General features: G+C 33.1%; 1 protein-coding gene across 2 annotated transcripts in view; it reads right to left on the reverse strand.

The window, feature by feature from the left end:
• Positions 1-7,311: 7,311 nt before the first annotated feature.
• TBCA (tubulin folding cofactor A) overlaps positions 7,312-25,832 on the reverse strand; it is a 75,288-nt gene continuing 56,767 nt past the window's right edge. For both annotated transcript variants that reach the window (XM_074360086.1, XM_074360085.1), the window contains 3 exons: positions 20,461-20,566; positions 9,714-9,800; positions 7,312-7,585 (listed from right to left, as the gene is read on the reverse strand). In XM_074360086.1, coding sequence (XP_074216187.1) covers positions 7,505-7,585; positions 9,714-9,800; positions 20,461-20,566 — 274 coding nt within the window. In that variant the 3' untranslated portion in view covers positions 7,312-7,504. The remainder of the gene's footprint in view (positions 7,586-9,713; positions 9,801-20,460; positions 20,567-25,832) is intronic.

The following is a 25,832-nucleotide window of genomic DNA, read 5'->3' on the forward strand; positions in this document are numbered from 1 at the left end:
CCTACACTGTTGGTGGGAATGTAATTTGGAAAACAGAATGAAGATTTCTTAAAAAACTAAAAATAGACTTAACATATGATCCAACAATCTCAATCCCAGGCATATAGCCAGAAGAAACTCTAATTTGAAAATATATATGCACCCTAGTGTTCATAGCAGCACTATTTACAGTAGCCAAGACATGGAAGCATCCTAAATGTCCATTGACAGAGAATTGGATAAAGATGTGGTATGTGTGCGTATGTATGTATGTATATATGTATATTATATATATTACATATACACACACACACACACACACACAATAGAATACTACTCAGCAATAAAAAAAGAATGAAATAATGCCATTTGCAGCAACACGGTTGGACCTAGAGATTATCGTGCTAAGTGAAATAAGTCAGACAGAGAAAAACAAATACCATATGATATTACTTATATGTGGAATCTAAAAAAATGACACAAATGAACTTCTTTTACAAAACAGAAACTGACTCACAGACATAGAAAACAAACTTTTGGTTAGCAGGGGGAAGTGGAGGGAGAGTTAAATTGGGAATTCAGTATTTGCAGATACTATTATATAAAAAATAAACAACAAAGTCCTACTGTATAGCATAAGGAACTGTATTCAATATCTTGTAATAATCTATGATGACAAAGAATATGAAAAGGACTATATGTAAATATATATATGAATCATTGTTACCAGAAACTAACACAACACTGTAAATCAACTGTATTTCAATAAACAAAAAAGAATTTCATTGTGCCATCTTTGTGGCAAAGCTTAGTTTCCATAGGTAAAAATGGAATAATATCACCTGCTTTTTTCATAGTATCATAAATATATCAGCATATATGTGTGTATATATATGCATGTATAATTCAATACATTGGTGCTCTTATTTTGGAAAATTGTTGTTTGATTAATTAAGAAAGAGAGAAATGAAAATTTTCATCTTACCTCACTTATTCTTTCTTTGATCCTCTTCATGTAGATCCCAGTTTGATGTTTGTCATTTGTCATGTAACTTAGATTTATTTTGAAAAATAGACATTTTAAATGTTCAGCAAGATCTATTCATTTTCTTTGTATGCTTAAACATTCATTTTCCACTCAGAGAGTGAATGTTAGCTAAAATATTCTTAGTTTTTCACACTTTTTAAAAAACATTTAACTCTGTACCAATATAGTACCCTATCTCGGCTTTCACTTCTGCTTATGACTCAGTCTCTACAGAGCAACAAGATCTTTAAACAATGCTAATTAACTCATATTACTCCTTGGCTTAAAATCTTTGTGGACTCTCTTCAGAGTAAAATCTTAATTTCTTTCCTTAGCTTACAAAGCCCCACAAATTCTTCTGCTAGTTTCCTTATCACTTAATGGGCTCCTGCCCCACCGGTTCTCAGAATTCACTGAGCACCTTCTTTTCTTAGGTTTCACACCAGTTCTCTTTTGCTTGGAGTGTACTTCTGTGCTGAATTTCTGGTTCAGAGCTCAGTTCAAATGTCACCTTTGAGGAAGCCTTCCCTGATAACCTAGCTGTTCTCTAGCACATCATTTCATGTTTATGCACAGAACACATTACTGCTACTTCCTTATTTATTTATTGTCCATATCCATGAGTTGTATGCTCTTCAAGGGCAGACAGAGATCTTTGTCTGTTTTACTCACCATGACATCCCAGCTTCAAAATAGTGCCTGGCTAACAGTAGAGGCTCAAGAAATGCTTGTTCCATAAATTTAATTCTTTAATGTATTTAAGCTTTATTTTGTTTTCTGGAATGAGACAGAAAATCAATTTTTATTTTCCTAACTTTCCTAATTCCATTTATATAATATACATCCTATGAGATGCCATGTCTACCAGGTACTTATGTATTGATACACATACTTAGTGTGGGCTTGGGGTTTCTAGTCTATTCTACTGACAGTTTAATCTTACACTGGTTTCACTGTTTTAAATGTAGTCATTTTAAGTTCCAGTATCAGGCTGCACTCTCCTATATTTATTCCCTCCCCCCTTACCAATTCTCTATTTTCAAGATTTTCTTGGATAGTCTCATCATTAATTTTTCTCCATATATCTCTATCATTTTGATAATTGTGGCATTACTTTTATATATTAATTTGTGGAGAACTGCCGTCTTTAAAATATTCTCACCAACAGTGTGCTTTCTCTTTCCTTAAATGCTCAATCAAAAATTCTTTTTTAATCTATGAGTTTCACTGATCTTTCCTTCTAACATTTTTTCCTTTTTCATACTGAAAATTTGACTCGTTGAAGTTTACTTTGGTGTGAGATGAAATAGAGGTCTAGCTTATCTTTCTTCCAAAAATGGTTAGCTGGTTTTCCCAATATGATTTATCTACCATTCTAATAGGTCTGAAATATTCTTTATTATATATTAAATATATATCCATATATATTTGAGTTTGCTTCTGGACTCTATTCTCTTTGATTTTCTATTTCTTTTCCCATACATTTAATTATTGCAACTTGATAAATTTTTGATAGTGAGCAGAGCTAGTTTCCCCTCATCACTATTTCTTTTCATATCCCCCTCCCAGATATTCTTTCCTTTTTAAGATTTTTAAAAATTGCATTTTAGAATCATTTCCTAAAACTCCCCTTCTCTCTCCAAACCATGTTGTATTTTAGTTCATCGAATTTACAGATTGGCCTAGGGAGAAACAACATTTTGAGAATATCAACTTTCCATATGTATGTAGTGCAAGTTCTTTTTCTAAACATCATCTTCTAGGAGTCTCCTTAGGGATTTACTTTTCCATTAGATTTGGTTATTGATGACATACAGAAAAGCTTTTGGGTTCTATGTATTCATTTTTTAAGACTGCTGTAACAAAGTACCACAAGATAAGTAGCTGAAAACAACAGAAATGTATCAACTCACAGTTCTGGAGGCTAGAAGTCTCAATCACAGTGCTCGCAGTCATACTCTCTCCAAGGATCTAAAAGGAGAATCTGTCCCATGCCTTTCTTATAGCCTCTGGTGTCACCTTGGTATTCCCTGACTTGCAGCTGCATAACTCCAGCCTCACCCTATGTTGTCATATGGCCTTCTTGCTGTGTCTTCACATTGTCTTATTAGGACATCAGTCATATTAAAGGCCTACCCTACTTGAGTGTGACCTCATCGTGACTGATAATACCTCCCATATTCTGAGGTACTGGGAGTTAGGATTTCAACATATCTTTTTCAAGCACAAAATTCAACCCATAATAGTGGTATACATTCATTTTGCAGCTACCCACTTTATTTTTCTCATTGCTACTAATTATTTTACAGATGACTCTATTGTGTTTTCCTGGTACATATCTTATCAACTGCATATCATGAAAATGATGCCTCCTTTCCAATATTTATTTCATCCTTTAATCTAATCTCTTTGTCTAGTACTTTGTCATAGTCAACAGGTATTCATCTTTAAAACTTTTGCTTCATTGTTTTTAAAATTTGAATCTGATTACTACTGAAGTGAAACATTAAAAAAAACCTATCCATTTGCATTTCTTCTTTTGTGAACTCTGTTTTTATCCTTTGTCTATGTTTTGCGCTAGGAATTTTTTTCTTATTAATTTGAAAGGTCTTTTGTACATTAAAAATATTAACCTTTTGTGACATATGCCCCCCAAGAATTTGAAAGCACCCTGTCAAATATCCAACAGTCAACAAAAAGCACAAAACAAAATATAAAGTGCAGATCTACTGTAACATAAATTAATTATACCTTTCTATGCAACAGTCTAATACATGAACAAATACTTCTTATATTGTAAGTGCAATAATAGTGGAGTGCAATGTAGAATTTTATGAAGCACTCTTGAAAATTTCAAGTACACTAACACTTATTAACTTGTTTCATGGTGTACCATTTCCAAACCGTTCAAGTTCTTTCCAGCTAAAGCACTCAAAAGAGTCTCAAGGATTAAATTATCTGGTTGACCCTTTAATGCCAAATACTTTACAGCTCTTGCTCACATACTATCAAGTTTACTCTGACATTTAAAGGCCCTAACTCACCACTGAGGAAAGGGTTAATCTGTCTTTGGTTTATCTAAATCAACAAATAATAAGATTTAAGTGATAACCAGCTGTATGATATGTCCTTATTAAATTTGATAGGATTTTTAAAAAGCCAAGTAATGTAATGAAGTTTGCAAAGTAATTTAGATTAACCAGGTTTGACTGCTCAATTTGGAAGTGATTCAGTGCACAGGTATAGGCATAGAGAAAATTTTAAAATATTAGGCCTTGATTGTTCCTCACCAGAAATTGGAGAAAAGTTAAATGAATGTTACAATATATCATTTTAACCACCTTTCATTACTCATAAACATGTCCTCATTTTAGTTTTTTTTTTCCTCCCTACAAGTTTCATTCCTTCCCAAGGAACTGTTTGCATGATTTATTCACATGGTACAAAATAGGATAATGGAAGGACAACCTAGTTCTTGAGATGGTAATACTTACCCAAAATGTAAATGTCTCAAAAGCTCCTGTCCAGGGCTTTGAAGGGGTACTTGATTTACTAGGATTGATTGATTCACCATTAGCTAAGAATGTCCAGGTGAAAATGCTGAAACATGGGATTGCTCTCAATGGCATTAAAACCAGCCTGAATTTGGTCACTTTATGCATCCCATATATCTCTATTTCTTTATCTTATGCACATTCTTACTTAGAAATGATGTGCCCTTTGCTGTTCAGAAAAACACAGAAAAATTAGGTTTATTACTTGATTCTGCCACCTGTCTTCATTTTGTCTATCTACTCTATGGATGCCACTGCATTGGTCTGTGCAAGGACTAAGGGCACCTAACAAATGTTAAATGATTACACATTACCATGACACTTCATGCCTGCAATATGTGTAAATTTGCACACATTCACTGAGACAACTGCTCTGAGACTTAGGAAGTTGATGGATATATATCAAAGAAGTTTATATATGTATTAAAAATATATGTACATATTTGTCTAAGTGAATTATATATACATGAATATTTTTGTAAGTATTATTTTATATTATTATTTTAGGGTAGTGTTTTTTATAATCCAATAGCAGGTGGTCATGATCAGTATTAAAAAGATGAAACAATACAAAAAATCTGAGGAATTGTACATATTAAGGATACTTACTGTTTTATATAATATAGACCCATATACATATACATACTGGATCACAATGGAAAATGTGTTTCTTATTGTGCTTTGGGATCAAAACAGCTTGAAAAGCACTGTATTCAGTGTGTTTCGTGATGAGATGGAATCCTTCATAGCATTCTTTCTCTCACTTCAGAGATTAGACATGTTTTGCTTTTCACTTACTTTACAAATGTTTATTGAGCAACTGCTATATGTTGGTTGAGGGTCAGGTGCTGGTGCAGGGAGAAAAAGAGCAATCTTACTTTAGGGAATTTCTACTTATTGTTACACAGATGTAAGGTTTTAAACAAAAGCTTAAAAACAAATTAATGCTAAATCAATTATAACTGTTCTTAATGTGCCTCTTGGCCACAAAAACATATGTGGAATGGGTCAAAAGTTCTCAGGAATGAGCCTTCACAGAATACTAAGCTTCTTGCTGCTTCTCATCAATACCTGGAAAAAGTCAGTATAAAATCTATAGCAGCTGAGATAAGAGTCTCATATATGACAAGATATATTTCTTTTCATCTACCTTGTTGTTGATTTCTTCTTTCTTAGACTTTTTGACAAGAAAATAATTTTTTGAGGTACCAAGATTTGGGTTGTGGCCACAAAAGTTACCCTTCAGGACTACTTTTCTCAGGAAGGAGATATGTTCTTGTCAAGCTTTAGTTGATAAGGAAACCATTTGTTATGAAACTATGTTATATTTATGTATTTGACAGAAGGCTGAAATGAGAGGTTTTACATTAAAATACTAAAATACTTTATTTAAAACCTTAATATGCAAAAAACTCTCCCCCAAACAAAACAAAACCAAAAGCCCAAAACAAAACCAAAAACCCAGTACTGAAAAAAGCCCATCTGTTCTGGTGCTTAATACCAGCCACAAAATAATCTAAAGAGTTTCAATTCTCCTGGTGCTCAAGTCTCTAATACTGAACCTTAGTATAAAATTTTACATTGTAATTATAGTTTTTATTTCTTCACTCTTCCCCTCTCCCACCTCAAATACTTTAAAAAATGGCATGTAATGTTTAAAAATGATGACATTTCAATTTAGAAATGCTTCAGATATGTGTTATTCTCTGATAAAGTAATTTTCTGAATGTGTAAAAGTTTTATTTTATAAATGATACATTCTGCGCTTTAAAATAGAGTAGCCTTTAGAAATAACATTGGGAAAGAACATATTATTTTTTTCTACTCTGGTCTTTTTGACAGATTCAATAAATCTTACAGTTTCTAGTATCATTTGCAACTTCCAAAATCAGACCAACCATACCATAGGTATGTATTTTATAGCAGCAAAAATTCAAGTTTTCTTATTTTTTTCAATTATAAGCTTTAAAGTTTAAACGTTGTTACTATTTTGGTTCATTAGATCATGGTTCATACACACTTTCTAGAAATGTGAGAAAACAAAATATGAGTCACCACATAGTTTTGGAAAATAAACTCAAATGATTAGGTAATGGCTTTACAGTTGTACTGGAAAAAGCTTTGTGATGAAACAGTCTTTTCTAGTCAATCAAGATAATTCAGGATTGGCTATGGCTGAAGGTGGCTTGTATCTTCCCAACTCTGTTCAGTGATGTCACTTTAGTAGCTTGAAATCAGTCACAGCGGGAGTTTTTAGACTACAGAAATCAGCAAAAGCTACAAATCAGAGGTTCTCTTCCCATTCTGAAAAGCCGTTAAACATTTCCCAGCACATCTCAGGCAATAGCCATTATTCCTTTAAAATCCAATTCAATTCTTTACTATTCATAAGAATCTTATTCTTGACCATCTAAATGGTTGGTGTTTTCTGTATAAATCTGTCTTTCTGGAAAAAGATTTAAATGTTTCACATTAATTCACAGTAATGGAAATCTTAGACTTTCATTGTGAACAAACAAATACGTAAGGCTGTGCCCACGGAGAGGGTCTTACTTTCTTATCTAGGCATTGCACCCTTTTCAGAAAAAAACTGCTCAAAATTTGGATTTTTACCTTAAAAAAAAGTATCCTGTTTTTAACTTAATCCATGCTTAAGCAGCAAAATACCCAGACTTTAAATAGAACCTAAGAGATTTTAATTCTGTCAAAACAGCTACAATTCAATGATAGAAGGTTGATTAAAATACTCTGTAAAGTATGAAAGAAGCAATTTTATTAGATGAACTCATTTATTTGACACATTAAATTAGGCAAAGAAAAATATATGCACTGCATAAGAAGAATCACATTCTCATACTACCTGAACACACAGCAGTGGTCAAAAATAATGAATTGTGGAATGGATCCCAGGATTTAATGCAAAAACACCCTGTACAGAAAAACTTCAGGCTTCTAACTTCACTGAATCCAGTACTACACGTGCCTCCTTATATTCCACAGCTTCTTCCAAGTCTTTTTCACTCTCCTGAAATAAAATATAATAAAAATTAGGTTTATCCTTCTCGAACTTCAGTACTTTGTTATTTATTACTCAGATATTACAAACTATCAATGTAAGCAGCTCAAAAGTTAAAATAAAAAGGATCTAAAGCCTCCTCTAAATATACTATAGTTCTACAAATTTCCAGAGAACAATTGTGCTCTTTCATTACAGATAAGGAAAGAAATAACAGGTTTGGTTTTGTTTCACTATATATTCTCATACAATAAGTGAAAAAAGCATGGTCATCTAAAGCTATTGGCATTAAGTAATTAAATTGAAACCTCAGAAAAATTTTAAAAAATGTATTCTCACTTTGTCAACACATTGCCACAGAAATGAGATTACTAATGCACTAAAAGCAAAAATTTATTTACATTCAGACTAAAATAATCCTCCAACTACTCGCAACAAAGAAGGTGTCACACTAGAGTTAATACAATCTTTGAATCAGAAAAGTGAACCGTCTGCTTGTTAATGAGTATTATGTATCCTACTACAAGGAAACAAACTACTAGTATCTTTCATTTTCTGATACTTAAAGATTGAGTTTTTCCATACTATATACAGAAAACTTTGACTAATCTATTGTAACAGTAATAGATAAATAAAGTAACATCATCTAAGTTAATGTGTGTGGCAAATTGTTTGATTTTTTAATAAACAAATGCAGCTAAGGTCAGCAATTCATGTCAAGTCAATAAAAGATGGAGACACACAAACAGTTATAGAGCAGAGGGAATAAAGTGTGTGTATATGCATCTAATATGAAAATTTAAAGCAAAAATGACTGAGGATTTGCTTAATTCATACTACGGGTAATAATTTCTTAAACCTCCATATTACACCTAAACATGTGTTTGTTCTCTGTCAGGAAATACAAGCTCTTTGAGGGTAGATATATTGCTGAATATATCTCAAACACAAATATATCAATCCAAAGACAGTATTATTTTTTCAAGCAATTTCTGTTACTTTCTCAGCAACTAGATTAATGAGAGAAAAAAGTATTTAAATTGTTAGGAGACACAAATGATGCTTCTGTTTCAGGTAATATTTTAATACAGTAATTATTTCCTGCTTTCATCTATCTTCTATTTTAAAACCAAAGTTTCATTTTTGGCTTTAGAGAGAGTTACCCTGCCTTTAAAAGGTTCCCATAGATATATATGAGTTCTGTGTCAAAAGTAAAGTAAAATGTGAGTAATTCTCTCCTTCTTTTTTTCTACAGATTTAGTCCTAATATTATTTTGGTGGGAAAACAAATCTCATTCTCTTTCAAGGAATACATATTTATAATCATCCTGAAAAAGCCTCACATTATTTTTGTAATATAAGGAACAATGAATCAGGAGACAGCTATGTAGCTAGAAATAAATATTAGTTCACAAACTAGAAACATAAAATGAGGTTAGTAAAGGAAATGATAGAATTCATCAAATTATCATCAAGCAGCAATAACAATTGGCTTGTATACAGTATTAGGCTTTTAACTCTATTAATAAAGAAATAAGATGACTTTTCATTTTTCTTAGAATCCTTTTAAAAGTGATTCTGCTACTGTATCACAAGACATTTATACCAGCCAAGTATGATAACAGTGTTATCCAGCTCCAGGTTAATATGAGGGGTCTGCCTATATATTGCAGGGTTTCTTTTCCCCCCTCTCTCAAATAGATTTAGGTTTGAATCAGAAAGAATTCCAAAACTTTTTTAAAAGGGCCCAAATTCATTGGAAATATTTGGATCTTTTAAAATTTTAGACAGACTAGTCACCTTTAATGTGTCCAAAAAGATCTTCACGTATGAAAACCAAATAATTCAAGATACTGCTGTACAATATTACTAGTACGTATACCTACCCTGATAACTTAAATACATTTAATTAACTAAGTTTAAATAAAAAGTAAACATGCTAGACACAGTACTTTTACTGGAGGTATAACTTAAAATACCATTTAAACTCCATTAATTATTTAAAAATAAACTGATATACTGAACAAGTAAACAAAATGTTACCAACTAGCTTTCAGTGTTAAATATTTAAAATCTTGGCCTTCCATGTGTTAGGCTGAAAAAAAAGTAAAACATAAGATACATAACTATTACTTACTAATAATTGCAGAAGGTCACTGTATGCAGCTTCCAACCTGCGCTGGCAATCTGGGATCATCATGCGGGACTCTTGCAGGATCTCCGCCTATAAGAGAATCTCTGTGAGACATGCAGAGATGGTAGGACCTATGTGTTTAGCTAACACCTCTGAAAATATATAGAGTGATTTAGAGGAATCAGAAAATAAATTATGGTTATGTTAAATGATTCAATATTTTGATTTTAACTGTGCTTATTAGAAGTTAGGAAGAATGACCGTCATACTATGAAATACACAAAGTACAGGTTTTAGACCTAAACCTTTTTGGGAATCACCTTCTCACACTAAGTGAAAATTAACTGGAAAAGCTTTTTATACAGCATTTATTTAAAAAGGCTATTTAAAATAAACTATTTCTCCTGCTGTCACAAAGCACCTTTATCCAAAATGGGATCAGCTGGTTATATAAATATCTCCTGCATCTTTTGAGTAATAAAGAAAAACAGTGTTCAGATAATATCACATGGAGATAATTACTGCATGAAAAAAGTTATTGAGTTATTGATCACATCGTGTGCTCACTGCAGGAGGTTCTCACTGAAAGACAGAGGTAAAGAAAAATGAAAAGCAAAGACCAGCAGGTTCATATTTTTGATGCTTATCATGCATAAAAAGTTATTACTTATCCTTCTGCTTCATTTTAGGAGAGAGATTATTCTCCCCATGCAGTTTGATCCAAATTACCAACCTGGCACCCCTCTGAATCTGAACTTCTACTTCTGTCTATTCCTCGTGAAGACAGATACTACAGAATTAAACATAGGAATATTTACTTTAGAGGATATTTCTGAACTTAAAAATCCATCATCTGAAGCTGGACTGTAACATATCAAATCACAGAAAAAGAAAAAAAAAGTCAAACAGGTGACTGGGAAACCCAATCAATAAGAGAGTAAATATATGAGTGTCAGATGCTGGACCTCAAATAAGTCTTTTTCCAAAGGTGGTAGAAGAAGCTTTATTTCCTCAAACTAGTCTTAGAAAGATATGAGATCATTTAAATGTTTATTTACAAAAAATAATGTTTGGTCAATACCTTTAGTTAAATGGGTACAAAATCTGAACTTTAACCAAGAAGCTTTATTACCTAGCTCACCTAAAATAAAATGGAAGGACATAATTTAATGGTAATCATACTATATTTTAACAGAAACTTTAATAAATCTTATTACTTTCTTCCTTTTCTTAATAGTTCTGTCATAGTTCACAATGTAAATAAAAATAAGAATTATAATATACAAGGCTGCTCTCTATCCATATCTCTTTCCTCAGGTTAAAATCTATTGCTGAACTGGTAATTCCTTTACTACTAAGGTACAAGTTGGAAATTTCAAACATAGGATCATGACTTTATTTCACAGTTAATCATATTATGCCCTAATATTTAATCACTGCCACTAAATTATTTTTGTGTATCTTGTTAGTTTGAATACATGTGAAAAATGAGTGACTCAGATATTTCATTGGGTAAGCGATTCTTATTTCCTCCCCTATGGACTTCCCTTGAGAATAGCTTAAAGGAATTAAACAAGATAAAATGAATATAAAGAATTGGGTCCAAATGATCAATAGGCACATGAAAAAATGCTCAATATCACTAATTATCAGAGAAATGCAAATCAAAACTACAATGAGGTATCACCTCACAACAGTCAGAATGGCCATCATTCAAAAATCCACAAATGACAAATGCTGGAGAGGATGTGGAGAAAAGGGAACCCTCCTACACTGCTAGTGGGAATGCAGTTTGGTGCAGCCACTGTGGAAAACAGTATGGAGGTTCCTCAAAAGACTAGGAATAGACTTACCATATGACCCAGGAATCCCGCTCCTGGGCATATATCCAGAGGGAACCCTACTTCAAAATGACACCTGCACCCCAATGTTCATAGCAGCACTATTTACAACAGCCAAGACATGGAAACAGCCTAAATGTCCATCAACAGATGACTGGATAAAGAAGATGTGGTATATTTATATAATGGAATACTATTCAGCCATAAAATGACAACATAATGCCATTTGCAGGAACATGGATGTCCCTGGAGAATGTCATTCTAAGTGAAGTAAGCCAGAAAGAGAAAGAAAAATACCATATGAGATAGCTCATGTGTGGAATCTAAAAAAAAAAAAAAAAAAAAAAAAAGAACATAAATACAAAACAGAAACAGACTCATAGACATAGAATACAAACTTGTGGTTGCCAAGGGGCAGGGGGTGTGTGGGAAGGGATAGACGGGGAATTTGAAATTTGTAGATACTGACAGGCATATGTAGAATACATAAACAAGATTATATGGTATAGCACAGAGAAATATATACAAGATCTTGTGGAAGCTCACAGCGAAAAAAAAATGTGACAATGAATACATGTATGTTCATGTATAATGGAAAAATTGTGCTCTGCACTGGAATTTGACACAACATTGTAAAATGACTATAACTCAATAAAAAAAAATGCTTGAAAAAAAAAAAAAGAAGAATTGGGTCAAACACACGATAAGCCAAAATGTATACTTCTAAAATTTGTTTGGGAAGCTTTAGTGTTGTCACTATAATGAACTTTAAATAATACTGTCCAAAATAACTTCTATGCATTATTATTCTATCCATTAGTAGAGAGCAAAACTCTTCAATTAGTCTATCAAAATAGGACTATGACTTAAGTAGGGCCAAAGCTCAGTCTCTCCTATACACAGCCCCAATTTATACAATAAGCTTACTATATATCTGCAAGATGCCAGGTACAGGGGATAGAAAGATGAAAAAGAGAAGATCTCATCCTTCAACCCATATAGGAGAATAAACATGAAAATAAACACTTCACACTGCTTCAAGAGGACAGTGCCACTGGGAGCCAAAGGCATATTATAGTGATAACTATGATTTGGGATCCATAAACCACATCTCTATCAAGGCTATAAATCATATACTTTACTTTCCTATAATGAATTACAACTATCAGGAATAATTTTAAAAGACAGTATGTAAGGTGTTATTATACAGTAAAGACACCCCTCAAAATACCTTAATAAATTAAAAAAGTATTATCATTCAAAGTGTTCCCCTTGGGAGGAAGTCACTCAAATGACTGGTGCCTCTGTTTAAAATATCTGGATAAACTGTCAGTTCATTCTAGTGCTGACTATGGCAAGACTGAGGTTAAGTCAAGATCCTGGCACAAATATGAGGTACAAGGAATCTTGGGGGAACACAACATGATGCAGTCCTACCCATATTTTATTGTTTTTAAAACAAGTTATGATTTTGGGGAGGGAAAGTTATTCAGGTAAAACGGAAGCTGGGGGAAGCTCAGCAAGGCTCAGATTATAACAATGAATAAGCTACTGAACTAAAATCTGATCAATTTCTTTTATAATCAAACATATATAAATTGGAAAGGAAAAGCCCTAACTGGCAGGTCTTCATTTTTTCAGAAAGAAGAGTCTGTGAAATAATCTAAGCCAAAGTCAATTTCTTTTGCTGTTGATCAACTGAAACAAGATTTCTAGTTTCTTTAGTGATCCAAATCACTCCAGCAGGGCTCCCTATACCTATGATAATGTATAGACAATCTTATATTTGATACTGGCTACCCCTGGAACCAATGGTAACTGCACTAGTTTGTCAAACTGAGCTCAAGATTAGTCAAAGATCACTTGAACAATGGTTAAGTCTTTCCTTCTACATGGTGGTAAAATGGTAAAGTGCTAATAAACATGTCAAAAAAATCCTTTTATGAATGAATGAATGAAAGCAAGCAAGCAAATGGTAACTATATGAGGTGATATATATGTTAAGTAGCTTGATTGTGGTGAATATTTCACAATATATATTAAATCAAGTTAGAAGTAATTTGATTGTACTCAATATTTCACAATATCTATCAAATCAAGTTATACACCTTAAATCTATACAATTTTAAATCATCAGCTATACCTCAATAAAGCTGGGGAAAAAAGATACACAGATATTCTGACATAGAAATAGACAAAAAATCATAGATCAGAAGGGACGTAAGTGGTCATCTAGTCTAATCTCCTCAATCTACAAATGATGAAGTCAAGTCCCAGAGTGATTAGCTAGTTGAAAGGATCGTGACTGATTTCAACTCTAGCATGTGAATTGGTGGTAGTGACAGTCAGTATCCAAGATGGCCCCAAGTGATCCTCATCTCTGTATTCCTACCCTTATGCAGTCACCTCCCATACTAAATTTTGTTTGGCACTGTGTGACCAATAGAACGTGGCAGAAGTGGCGTTCTGGGACTGAAGACCTGAAGCTGGGTCTTAAGAAGCCTTGTAGCTTCCAGATGGGCCTCCTAGATAATCACTTTTGGGAAACCCTTCTCTTAGGACCCAGTCACCATGCTGAAGATAAAAAAAAAAAGAAAGAAAAAGAGAGAAAGAATTCACTTAATTCACTTGACTTGTGTTTTGTGGGTACTGATGAATGGTTAAGGATGTAAGAAGACTCCTAGTGTCAAATAATCTGGGCGCTAAGTCCTGACATATCAGTAATTACTTAAACATGAGTGGTCTAAATTCACCAGCTGAAAATGAGAGAATCACATATTGGATCCAACTATATACTGTCTACAAGAAACTCACTTCAAACATAATAAAACAGGTTAAAAATAAAACGATGGAAAAAGATATATCATGCAAACATTAAAAAAAGAGAAGTCGTTATATTAATATGGATAAAACAGACTTAAGAGCAAAAAAATTATGAGGGACACAGAGGGGTGTTACATAATGATAAAATGATCAATCCATCAAGAAAACAGTGATGTGTACATACTAAACAAAAGAGCTTCAAAATACATAAAACAAGAAATAATAAAGCTGAAAGGAGAGACAAAAAAATCCACAAATACAGTTGAGGATATCAATGCCCAACTCTTGGCAATTTAAAGAAGTACTAGAGAAAAAAAAAGAGCAAAGATAAAAGAACTAAGTAACACCACCAACCAAAAGATCTAATTGACATGTATACAATACTCTACCTAAGAAAGGAAAATACAAATACTTTTCAAGCACCCATGAAACATTCATCGCAGTACACTATGTCCCGGGTCAAAAACCAACAAACACAACACAAACAAAAACCTCAATAAATTTAAAAGTATCGAGATAATACATAGTACATATCTGATTATATTGGAACAAAATTAGAAATCAATAACAGAAGATAGCAGGAAAACCTTTTAAGTCTTAGAAATGAAACAACATACTTATAAATAACTGATGGGTAAACAAGGAAGTCTCAAGGAAACAAATACATAGATAAATGAAAATGAAAAGAAAACATGTCAAATTTTGTGGGATTCAGCTAAAGCAGTGCAGGGAAATTTAGAGCACTAAATGCTAAGATTAAGAAAAAGGAAAGAACTCAAATTATAAGTCTCAGTTCTTATTTCAGGAACCTAGAAAATGAAGAGTTAAACAAACCCAAAACAAGCAGAAGAAAGGAAATAATAAGTACAAGATCAGAAATCAGTAAAATTAAAAACAGGAAAAGAACAGAGGGAAAAAAAGAAACAAAGAGTTTTTTTTAAAAAAAAAATCATAAACCTCTGGTTAAGACTGACAAATATAAAGTAAGAAGGCACAAATCACCAATATCAGTAACAAAATAGAGAATGTCACCAAATCCTGCAACCAACAGGAGAAAAAAGAAATACTGTAAGTAGTTTTATAATACTGTCCATAATGCTTATAAATTCAACCACTTAGAAGAAATGGACTAGTTCCTAGAAAACTACAAACCACCAAAATTTAACTGATGAACTGAACAGTTCTGTAATCATGAAAGAAGTTTAATTTGTAGTTTCAAAGTTCCTGAAAAAGAATTCTCCAAGCCCAGATGCTTCCACTGGACAATTTTATTAAATACTTAAAGAATTAACACCAATTTTACATAAATCCTTCAAGAAAAGAGGAGGGAACACTTCCCAATTTACTTTATGTGATAAGTACTGACCTGACACCCAAATCAGACTAATACAATATATATTAAAAAGAAAACTGTAGACCATTATCTCCCATGAACTTAGATGCAAAAATCCTCAAAAAATATTAGCAAATCTAATACAGCAATGAAGAGAATAATACAATACAATCAAGTGATTAAGGAGGTAGGCAAGGCTAGTTCAATATTTGAAAATTAATCCATGTAACCCACCTCACATGTTACATAGAAGTTGAAATGCTAAAACTAAAAACAATTGTTAACACCAAATGCTAGTCAGATTGTAGAGAAATGGAACCACTCAAACATCACTTAGGTAGGAATGTAAAATGGTACAGCCACTCAGAAAAGAGGGTGGTAGTTTCTCTTAAAACAAAAAATGTACTAATATGACCCAGAAATTGCTTGGGCAATTATCCCAGAAAAAAAAAACTTTATGTTCACATAAAAAATTGTATATGAATGTTCATAACAGCCTTTTTCATATCATCCAAAACCTGGAAACAATCCAAATGTCCTTCAATGGTTAAACCGTGGTACATCCATGCCATGGACTACTACTTAGCTATAATAAGGAACAAACTATATACTCAGTGACCTCAATGGATCTCAAGAAATTATGCTAAGTGGAAAAAGTCAATTTCAAAAGGTTACATACTGTATGATTCCATTCCAACATTCTTGGAAGAGTGTTAATTAGGATTTAGTGGGTGGAGAGGACAGGGGCTATAAAGAAATAGCACAAGGCAGTCTTGTGATAAAAGAGTTCTCCATCATGGCTGTGGTAGTAGTTACACATGCTACACATGTGTTGGAATTATGTAGAATTATACATACACACAAATGAGTACATGTATAATTACTGAAATATAAATAAGCTCTGTAGTATAGCAATGTCAGTTTCATGGTTTGGATACTATAATATAATTATGCAAGATGCTACACTGTAGGAGGAATGGTAAAGGGTGTATGAGACTTCCCTGAACATTTTTTGTAACTTTCTGTGAATCTATAACAAAAAACAAAAAAAGCAAATGTATAAAAAAAACACCATTTATAAACCAAGTTATACAACATTCTTGGAGGAAGTTGGAGGAAAAGAGGAATATAATAAGCAGAAGGCTAAAATCAGCATTTAGCATTTAGGCAATATGTGAATATTGCATTATATAGCAGCCAGAAAAGGAAGGACAGCAGAATAACAATTTGACTGACCGGTATTTTGGCCTATTAGTGTCCTGAAGCTTCTGCCTAGTTATTCATTTTTAAAGAACCAAAATTGGGCCTAGTCCTGGAGAGAACAATTTTGGTAATCAATTTCAGGTAAGAAGTTTGATAGGGACCGAAAGACAGCATCGTGTGTGTATGCTATAACACGGGGCTAGTTCAGAAGAGCTAGGAAAGCCAGAGCTAAATGGAACCAAGTGAGAGAAGAGCCAAGGTAGTGACAAGTGACTGAGGATGGCATTTATCTCAGAAGAGGAGGAAATACAGGGAGAGTAGAGAACCCAAAAAATCTGGACTAGGCTTCCTAGGTATTTTTTATGAGGGGCATCAGCAAATGTCGAGAAACAACTGCTGACCTTAAAGTAGTAGGCAATTAGGAACACAGCAGTGCTTCTGGCAATGCAACTCCCCTTGCATATAATATAAAACATGAAAGGCTGGCCACCGAACAGCTAAGCTAGGAAAAGGAACCGAGAAAAGCATGTAGGTTGGGGTAAAGACAAGGTAAGTTTTCATAAGACTGGGACCAAAATTGCAATTGACAACTGTATACACTGTAGGTGTACAGAATACAGAATAGCAGCAAACAGAAAAATTTATCATTCTGTAATTAGATATGGGATGGTATTCTTGAATTTAAGTACTTGGCTGACTATGAATCTAGGAAATCATGTTATAAACCATGACCACTGTGACAAAAGAATTTTAACATGGCTGAGTGTAGAAACGGCTTTTGAAAAAAAATTTTCCTTTTACATCTGCATATGTAGTCAATGATATAACCAATAAGTGGCTGATATTTTAAAAGAGCAATCAGAACACAGGATTCAAAAAAGAGTTAATTCTTACCTATCAAGTAGTGATTTTACTGAAAGATGATCAATGTATAAATACCAATGAAATAAAACAGATTCTGTGGTCATCTGTGACATTATCAATCTGTAGAATTGTATTTAGAAAGGAAACATTGCTCCCATTCCATGTAACTTACAATTCATGTTCTAGCTATAGGGCTATTTTAAAATACATTATGGGTGATGAAAAGATCAGGGCAAAGAAAAAACTAAGTAAGGTCACTAGCTAGACAAGATGCAAAACAAGCCTGATGGGGTTCAAGAAGTATCTGGATGAAATAAGTGATACACCATGTTATAATGTTTCTCATTAGATGTGGGAAAATAATAGAGGACATTAAAATGAGAGAGATACAAATGTGACATGAAAGACATGAATATTTATGGAAGTATATATTCAAAAAGCATTTAACGTCATAATTCTAAGAATCAAAAAGTAATATTCCATAGGTAAAACCTTATGAAGAGCAGTTAATCATAAAGGTCAGCATATTGGGGGACATACTATAGCAACATACTTGTTTACAAATCCTCCCCCAATTTAAGAGTATCTGACACACAAATGTCCTTTGCTATATCACACATAGAGGAAGGCAGGCTTTCTTGGAAGCTCAGGAAATTAAAAAAGCTCCCTTCTTGGATAGCCCAAAGAAGGAAACATTTCAGGTACACACTCTTTTTGCACCAAAGAAAAATCCATTATAAGTGATTAATCCAAAAAAAAGTGATTAATCCATTTTAAGAATTAATTCTGGGTTACATATGCATTATTACCATTTGTAACATAATTTACACGACGAAAACCACCGTTTGAGTTCATAAAGCTGATTTTAAAAAGAAGTCTTGACATCCAATTGAACACAGAATTTTAAGTAAAGGAACAAGTGATGTGATGTACATTTTAAAGAGATCTACCTGGTTGTGGTATGAAAGGAATGGAGGGTTATCAAGAGACAAAGAGGTACATCAACTAGGAGTCTTTTGCAATAGCACAGGCAAGAATTGACAGTGGTCTGGAATAGGACAGTGGCAGTAGAGTAAGAAATAGAGGGAAAAAGAAACAGGACTTGGTGATCAAAAGGAGACCAAAAATTTTGGCTTGGGTATCTGGGTAAGTGAAGGTAACATTTATTAAGAGGAGGGTAAATAAGAGAAGGAAAACCTTCTTGTTTTGGGGAAGTGAACCGCGTTGAGAGAAGACCAAGATTTTTATTTTGAACACACAAGGGACACGTTAAATAGATGATTAGTTGAATATATGGATCTGGAGTGGTCAGGCCCAGAGATATAAATTTGGGAGATACCGGCACCAGAATGAATGTCAAGTAAGCAGGAATTCTGGGTTGTTTTTAATGCCATGTCTAAAAGACTGCCTGGAAGAGTATCTGGCAAATAGCAGAGATTCAATAAATATCTGTTAAATGAATAAATGAATGGGCATAAAGATGGTACTTAAAGTTATAGGATGGTATGAGATTACCTAAGAAGGGATTGTAGATAGAATTCCTAAGGTCAAATTTTATTTATTTATTTATTTAAAGAGAGAAAGAGAGAGAGGAGAAATGGGAGAGGGAGAGTTTCAGCAAGGAGACTGAGAAATAAAGGTAGTGAAACCAGGAGACCATTCTATTAAAGATGCCAGTATAAAAGAGCATTTCAAGGAAAGAGTGGTTACTTGTGTCAGAAGCTGTTGAGGTTATGTAGGATGTGACAAAGAAGAGATGATGTCACTGACGGTTGTAACAAGGGCTAGGGCACATAATCTATTCTAATAGGAAGGAAGGTAGGTAGTATGGGTACAGATGAAGGTAAGTTGATAGATTTTGTGGTGGGAATATGAGTTCCCTTGAAAGCCTCTATTTTCTCAAGGAATTACAAAACAAGTGTCAACCAAGAGTAAATATGCAATAAATGCTATGATGGGAATAAATAAGGTGTTATAGAACCACAGAGGAGAGGCACCTAACTCAGTGCTGGGATGGAGGTTTAAAGAATGAGTAGGGAATAATTAGGAGAGGATACGTAGGAGAGGTAGGAAGAACATCCCAGACATATGCAATTATCTCAGAGACAAATGAGATAGGGCTTGTTCAGGAAACTAAAAGGCAGCACCTAAGATCCAGATAGGGACTGGCAAGAGATGAGGCTGGAATGCTAAACAGGTATCAAAATCAAGAAAAGCCTTGTATGCAATGCTAAGGAGAACGAAATTTGTCATGAGGATAAACAGAAGTAGCCATTGAAATGTACAGTCTGTGTGCGTGCATGTGTGCGTGTACAATTTTGGAGATCTTCAATATGGTTTTGGGACAATATCTGTAAACTTAAGTATGTAGGTATTTTTAATTAAGATTAGGCCATTTTTATATTTAATACTTAAAACTGGAGAGGCAGTACTGCTTAATGGTTAAGAGTACATATTCTAGAGCCAGAATGCCTGTGTTTAAATCTCAGGTATGCCATGAGCAGCTGTGTGACCACGGCAAGTTATTTAAGCTGTGTTTCAGTTTCCTTATTTTTAAATGGCAAGTCTCATTTTTAAACAGAGGTTTAATAGGACCTTTAGTAGGACCTTCTCAGAGGGTTGTTAATACACTGTTAATATGGTATTCTGCAAATGTTAGTTATAATTATTTAACATATAATTTTACCTGCTTTTTAATAGCATAATTTTCACCATCTTCGGCTTTCATTTTTTCAATCTTTTCTTCTTGTTGTTTTGCTTCTTTTTCATACATCATTTTTTCTTTGACCAATCTATAAATAAACCAAAAACGTTTCAAAGAAATACCTTTCTCTCTAGCAAAAGACCATAAGAAACAATAAACTATTTAAATATAAAGCATACTTTAAAAATGTACTAGACAAGGAGAAGGGAAGAGAAGAAAAGTACTTTAGCCATGGATGTATGATCCTCATGTCCTTAAGTTTTACAGCTGCCTTAAACAAGTCAATCTATCAAAGCATGGAATTCTTGAATTTTTAATTAAAAATACATTCCATTACAATAACTATATTTACAATGTAGAAACAACTCAAAATTATTATATATTAACATTTATCTTTTCCTTCATTTATTTATTTACTTAAAATTGAGTTATAATGTACTATATTATATTTGTTTCAGGTGTACAACATAGTGATTTGTTATTTTTATACATGATGAAATGATAACCATAATAAGACCAGCTAGCTACTACCTGTCACCATACAAAGTTGTTACACTATTACTGACTATATTCCCTATGTGCACATTACACTCCATGACTAAATTTGTTTTGTAGCTAGAGTCTGTACCTCTTAATCCTCTATACCTATTTCGTCTGTCCCCCAAACCCCTCTTCCCTTTGGCAACCATAGTTTATTCTCTATATCTATGAGGTTGTTTCTGCTTTGCTTGTTTTGTTTTTTAGATTCCATATAAGTGAAATCATGTAATATTTTCTCTGTTTGACTTATTTCACTTAGTATTAACACCTTCCAGGTCCATCCATCTTGCTGAAAATGGCAAGATTTCAATTTCTTTACGCTGAGTAATATTCCATTGTATGTGTGTGTGTGTGTGTGCGCCCATGTATAGATATACACACACATCAACACCATGTCATCTTATTCTTTCATCTGTTAATGAACAGGTTGCTTCCATTTCTTGGCCCTTGTAATGTGTTGCAGTGAATATAGAAGCATATATATATATCTATATATTTTCAAATTAGTATTTTCACTTTCTTTGGATAAATACCCAGAGTGCAACTGCTGGATCGTATGTTGTTTTATTTTTAGTTTTTTGCAGAAACTCCATACTGTTTTCCCTAGTAGCTGCATCGCTTTACATTCCCACCAACAGTGCAGGAGGGCTCCCTTTTCTCCACACCCTTTCCAACACTTGATATTTTTTGCCTTTTGCTAATAGCCATTCTGACAGGTGTGGCGTGGTTCACTGTGGGTTTTGATTTGCATTTCCCTGATGATGAGTGATGTTGAGCATCTTTTCATAGGCCTATTGGCCATCTGTATGTCTTCTTTGGAAAAATATCTATTTAAGTTCTCTGTCCATGTTTCAATCAGTTGTTTGCTTTTTTGATATTAAGTTGTATAAGATCTTTATATATTTTTGATATCAACCTCTTATTGGATCTACCACTCACCAATATCTTCTCCTAGTCAGTAGCCTGCCTTTTCATATTGTTAGTGGTTTCCTTCACTGTGCAAAAGCTTTTAGTTTGATGTTCCATTTGTTTATTTTTGCTTTTGTTCCCCTTATCTGAGGAGCCATATCCAAAAAAAATACTGCTAAGACCAATGTCAAAGAGGGTTACTGCCTATGTTTTCATCTAGGAGTTTTATGATTTCAGGTCTTACATTTAAGTCCTTAACTCATTTTGAGTTTATTTTTGTAAATGGTGTAAGAAAGTGGTCCAGTTTCATTCTTTTGCATGTAGCTGTCCAGTTTTCCCAACACTATTTATTGAAGAGACCATCTTTCTCCTATTGTATGTTCTTGCCTCCTTTGTCATAGATTAATTGACCATATGAGCATAGGTTTATTTTTGGACTCTATTCTGGTCCATTGAACTCTATGTCTGTTTCAGAGCCAGTACTATACTGTTTTGATTACTACAGCTTTGTAGTATAGCTTCAAGTCTGGGAGGGTGATACCTCCAGCTTTCTTCTTTCTCAAGATTGTTGGCTATTTTGGGGGGTCTTTTGTGGTCCTAATGTCTTGCTTTTTTACTGATATATGTTTTCCAAATTTTTATACATGTACCTGAAAGAACATAATGGTAAAAGCCCAGCTTAAAGGAAAAAAAATTAGTACACTGCATGCCAAATCCAAAAACAATCAAAGATTATTTTCAACAAAATTGTTTAACAAGTATTTACTGTGCACTTAATTTTATGTCTGACCATCCTCATGTGAGGGACTGGGGTAGATAATTTAGACATGATTTTCTCACGAACAAGTAGAAAATAAACAAGTATTTAATTACTGAAGCAAGAAAAGGTATTGATAGAAATCAGGAAGATTTTCAACAATAAGGAAGAGACAGCAATATGAAGTTCTACCGATTATCCCTCAGATAACCAAAATTCAATTATAATGATAATAGTGTAATCTCTCCTAATTCTGGTTTAATCAAAGTTGTAAAAGAAAAGTACAGTCCAATAAAACACTGAAATTCCTATATACACATTATCTAAGGAGTAAAAGAAAAAACTCTCGATCCCATACATACTAAAAGTAGCTTTCTCCATCTGGCTTGCTGACTGATTTCTAGACCTATGTTACCGGGATGGAATTTAAAAATTATATTAGAGCATGGTTTTCATTTAATCATTTGCAGTGAAGGTTTTTAAGTGTATTTCAAAAGATGATTTAATTTTCATATTTCTAATAGGGCTTAAAATAAGTTCACAAATCTAAAAAAAAAATCTTCTGTCACACTACCTGGATGACTTTTAAGTCAGATTTTAAGCCTGGATTTAAACCACCATATAAACTGCATAATAAATAGTGAAATACTAAAATGTTCATTGGGAATTTTGACTTGTGCAAGCAAGGCTCATCCTGTCTTTCATGATCTTGTACAAGCGATACACATGGAAAGAAATATAACAAAGTGCTAACAGTATTTACAGCTGAGTATCATGTGACCTTCAAACTCTCATTCTGAAATATCTCAAAATGAAAAAACCAAAGTACAAAACAGGTATACATTTTACGTTGTCATGCATATAAACAAACAACAAAGGGTATTCAAGAAACAAATCACAAAAGACACCTGGGAAACAACCATTTGTGGTTACCTGAGGATAAAAGTCCTAATGATTTAGGATAGGGATGGTTAGCTGGGAGGTAGAGAGGCTTTCATATTATATCTCTCAATACAGTTTGAGGGTTTTTTCCCCATGTGTAATTATTACTTTTATTTAAAAAATCAGATGCTAATAATTATCTGAGTGGCACAATTCTGAATGATTTTAAAGTCTGCTAGTTATTCCTTTAGCTATATTTTCTAAATTTTCTGGAATAAACAAAATTCAATTAGGAAGATACCAAAATATAACTAACAGTTGTGATTCTCTAAACATTGCTCTCCTTTGCAAGTTTTGCAAATGCTATTAACAAGTACAAATAAAGTCATAATTTATTACAAAGGCATAATTAACTGAAAATATTTATTAGTCTTACAAACACACACCTACAGAGAAACATAGCAAATTCAAAATCTGGTCATTTTAGTAGTTTAACATATATATAATATATATATATATTATATATATATATGTATGAGGAATATAAAGAAACAAGAAAGTAATAGAAAAGGATAGACAGGAGGAGAAATTTTTTAAAATGACAACATCAGGATAATAATCAAATAATGACAAGCTACTTAACTATCTATGTACAACATAACATGATTTTAAATATGTACGCTAGTGTTTTACAAACTATTCAATGGTACATTAGTGGTCAAATAAGCTTAAAAAACACTACTTGCCAAATCTTAAAAGATTTGATATGTATTTGTATATTAAGGAGTCCTGAGAGAAAATATTTGCCAATGATGTGACTGACAAAGGCTTAATTTCCAGAATATACAAATAGCTTATACAACTTAATAACAAAAAAACAAACAACCCAATCTAAAAGTGGGCAGAGGACCTAAACAAGCAATTCTCCAACAAAGACATACAAATGGCCAATAGGCACATGAAAAAATGCTCAATATTGCTAATTACCAGAGAAATGCAAATCAAAACTATAATGAGGTATCACCTCACACCAGTCAGAATGGCCATCATTCAAAAGTCCACAAATGATAAATGCTGGAGATGCTGGGAAGAAAAGGGAACCCTCCTACACTGTTGGTAAGAATGTAATTTGGTGCATTATGGAAAACAGTATGGAGATTCCTCACAAACTAAAAATAGACCTATCATATGATTCAGCAATCCCACTTCTGGGTATATATCTGGAGGGAACTCTAATTCAAGAAGATACATGCACCCCCATGTTCATAACAGCACTATATATAATAGCCAAGACATGGAAGCACCTTAAATGTCCATCAACAGATGACTGGATAAAGAAGTTGTGGTATATTTATATAATGGAATAATACTCATAATAAAAACATAATAAAATAATGCCATTTGCAGCAATATGAATGGAACTTGAGATTGTCATTCTAAGTGAAGCCAGATGGGGAAAGAAAAACACCATTATGATATCACTCATATGTGGAATCGAGGAAAAAAAGGACACTATGAACTCATCTACAAAACAGAAACAGACTTGCAGACATAGTACAGTCTTATGGTTGCTGGGGAAAGGGGGTGGGAAGGGATAAATTTGGGAATTCAAAATTTATAAATGTTAGCCACTATATATAAAAACAGATTTTAAAAAATTTCTTCTGTATAGCACAGAGAACTGTTTAGTATCTTGTAATAACCTTTAATGAAAATATGAAAATGAATATATGTTATGTATAAGCATGACTGGGACATTATGCTGTACACCAGAAATTGACACATTATAATTGACTGTACTTCAATTTTAAAAAGAGGGTCCTGAGTTTTGTAGTAAGGAAATCAGTTTTAACTTTGTTCAACTGCAAGCTTACTTGAGGCAATAAAGAACTTTTACCTGCTCAACATTCTCTACAACAGCTGCCTCTCAACACAAGTTTGAGAAGTACATTGTAGTTATCTGTAAACTTTACACAAATCTGGATACAACACATTTAAACATTGCTCATAAAATTCTAAATAGAATAAAAATGTTGAGTAAATCAAGAATTAAGAAACCTTGGGATAAAAAAAATTTAGCTTCATTTGTTACCTTGATTTTACAGTTTTTCTTATTGCAAATAAAATTTTCATAGTTATAACCAAACTTGTCCTTTTGGCCATCTAATAACTAATACCAATAGCCCAATACCAAGCCATGCTAAGGATACAGATGACAGGCCAATGCAATTAATGTTAGTAGGAAACTGTAATAAACTGGTATTTA

Source organism: Camelus bactrianus, chromosome 3 (genome assembly GCF_048773025.1).
Source record: "Camelus bactrianus isolate YW-2024 breed Bactrian camel chromosome 3, ASM4877302v1, whole genome shotgun sequence".
NCBI classification, from domain to species: domain Eukaryota; kingdom Metazoa; phylum Chordata; class Mammalia; order Artiodactyla; family Camelidae; genus Camelus; species Camelus bactrianus.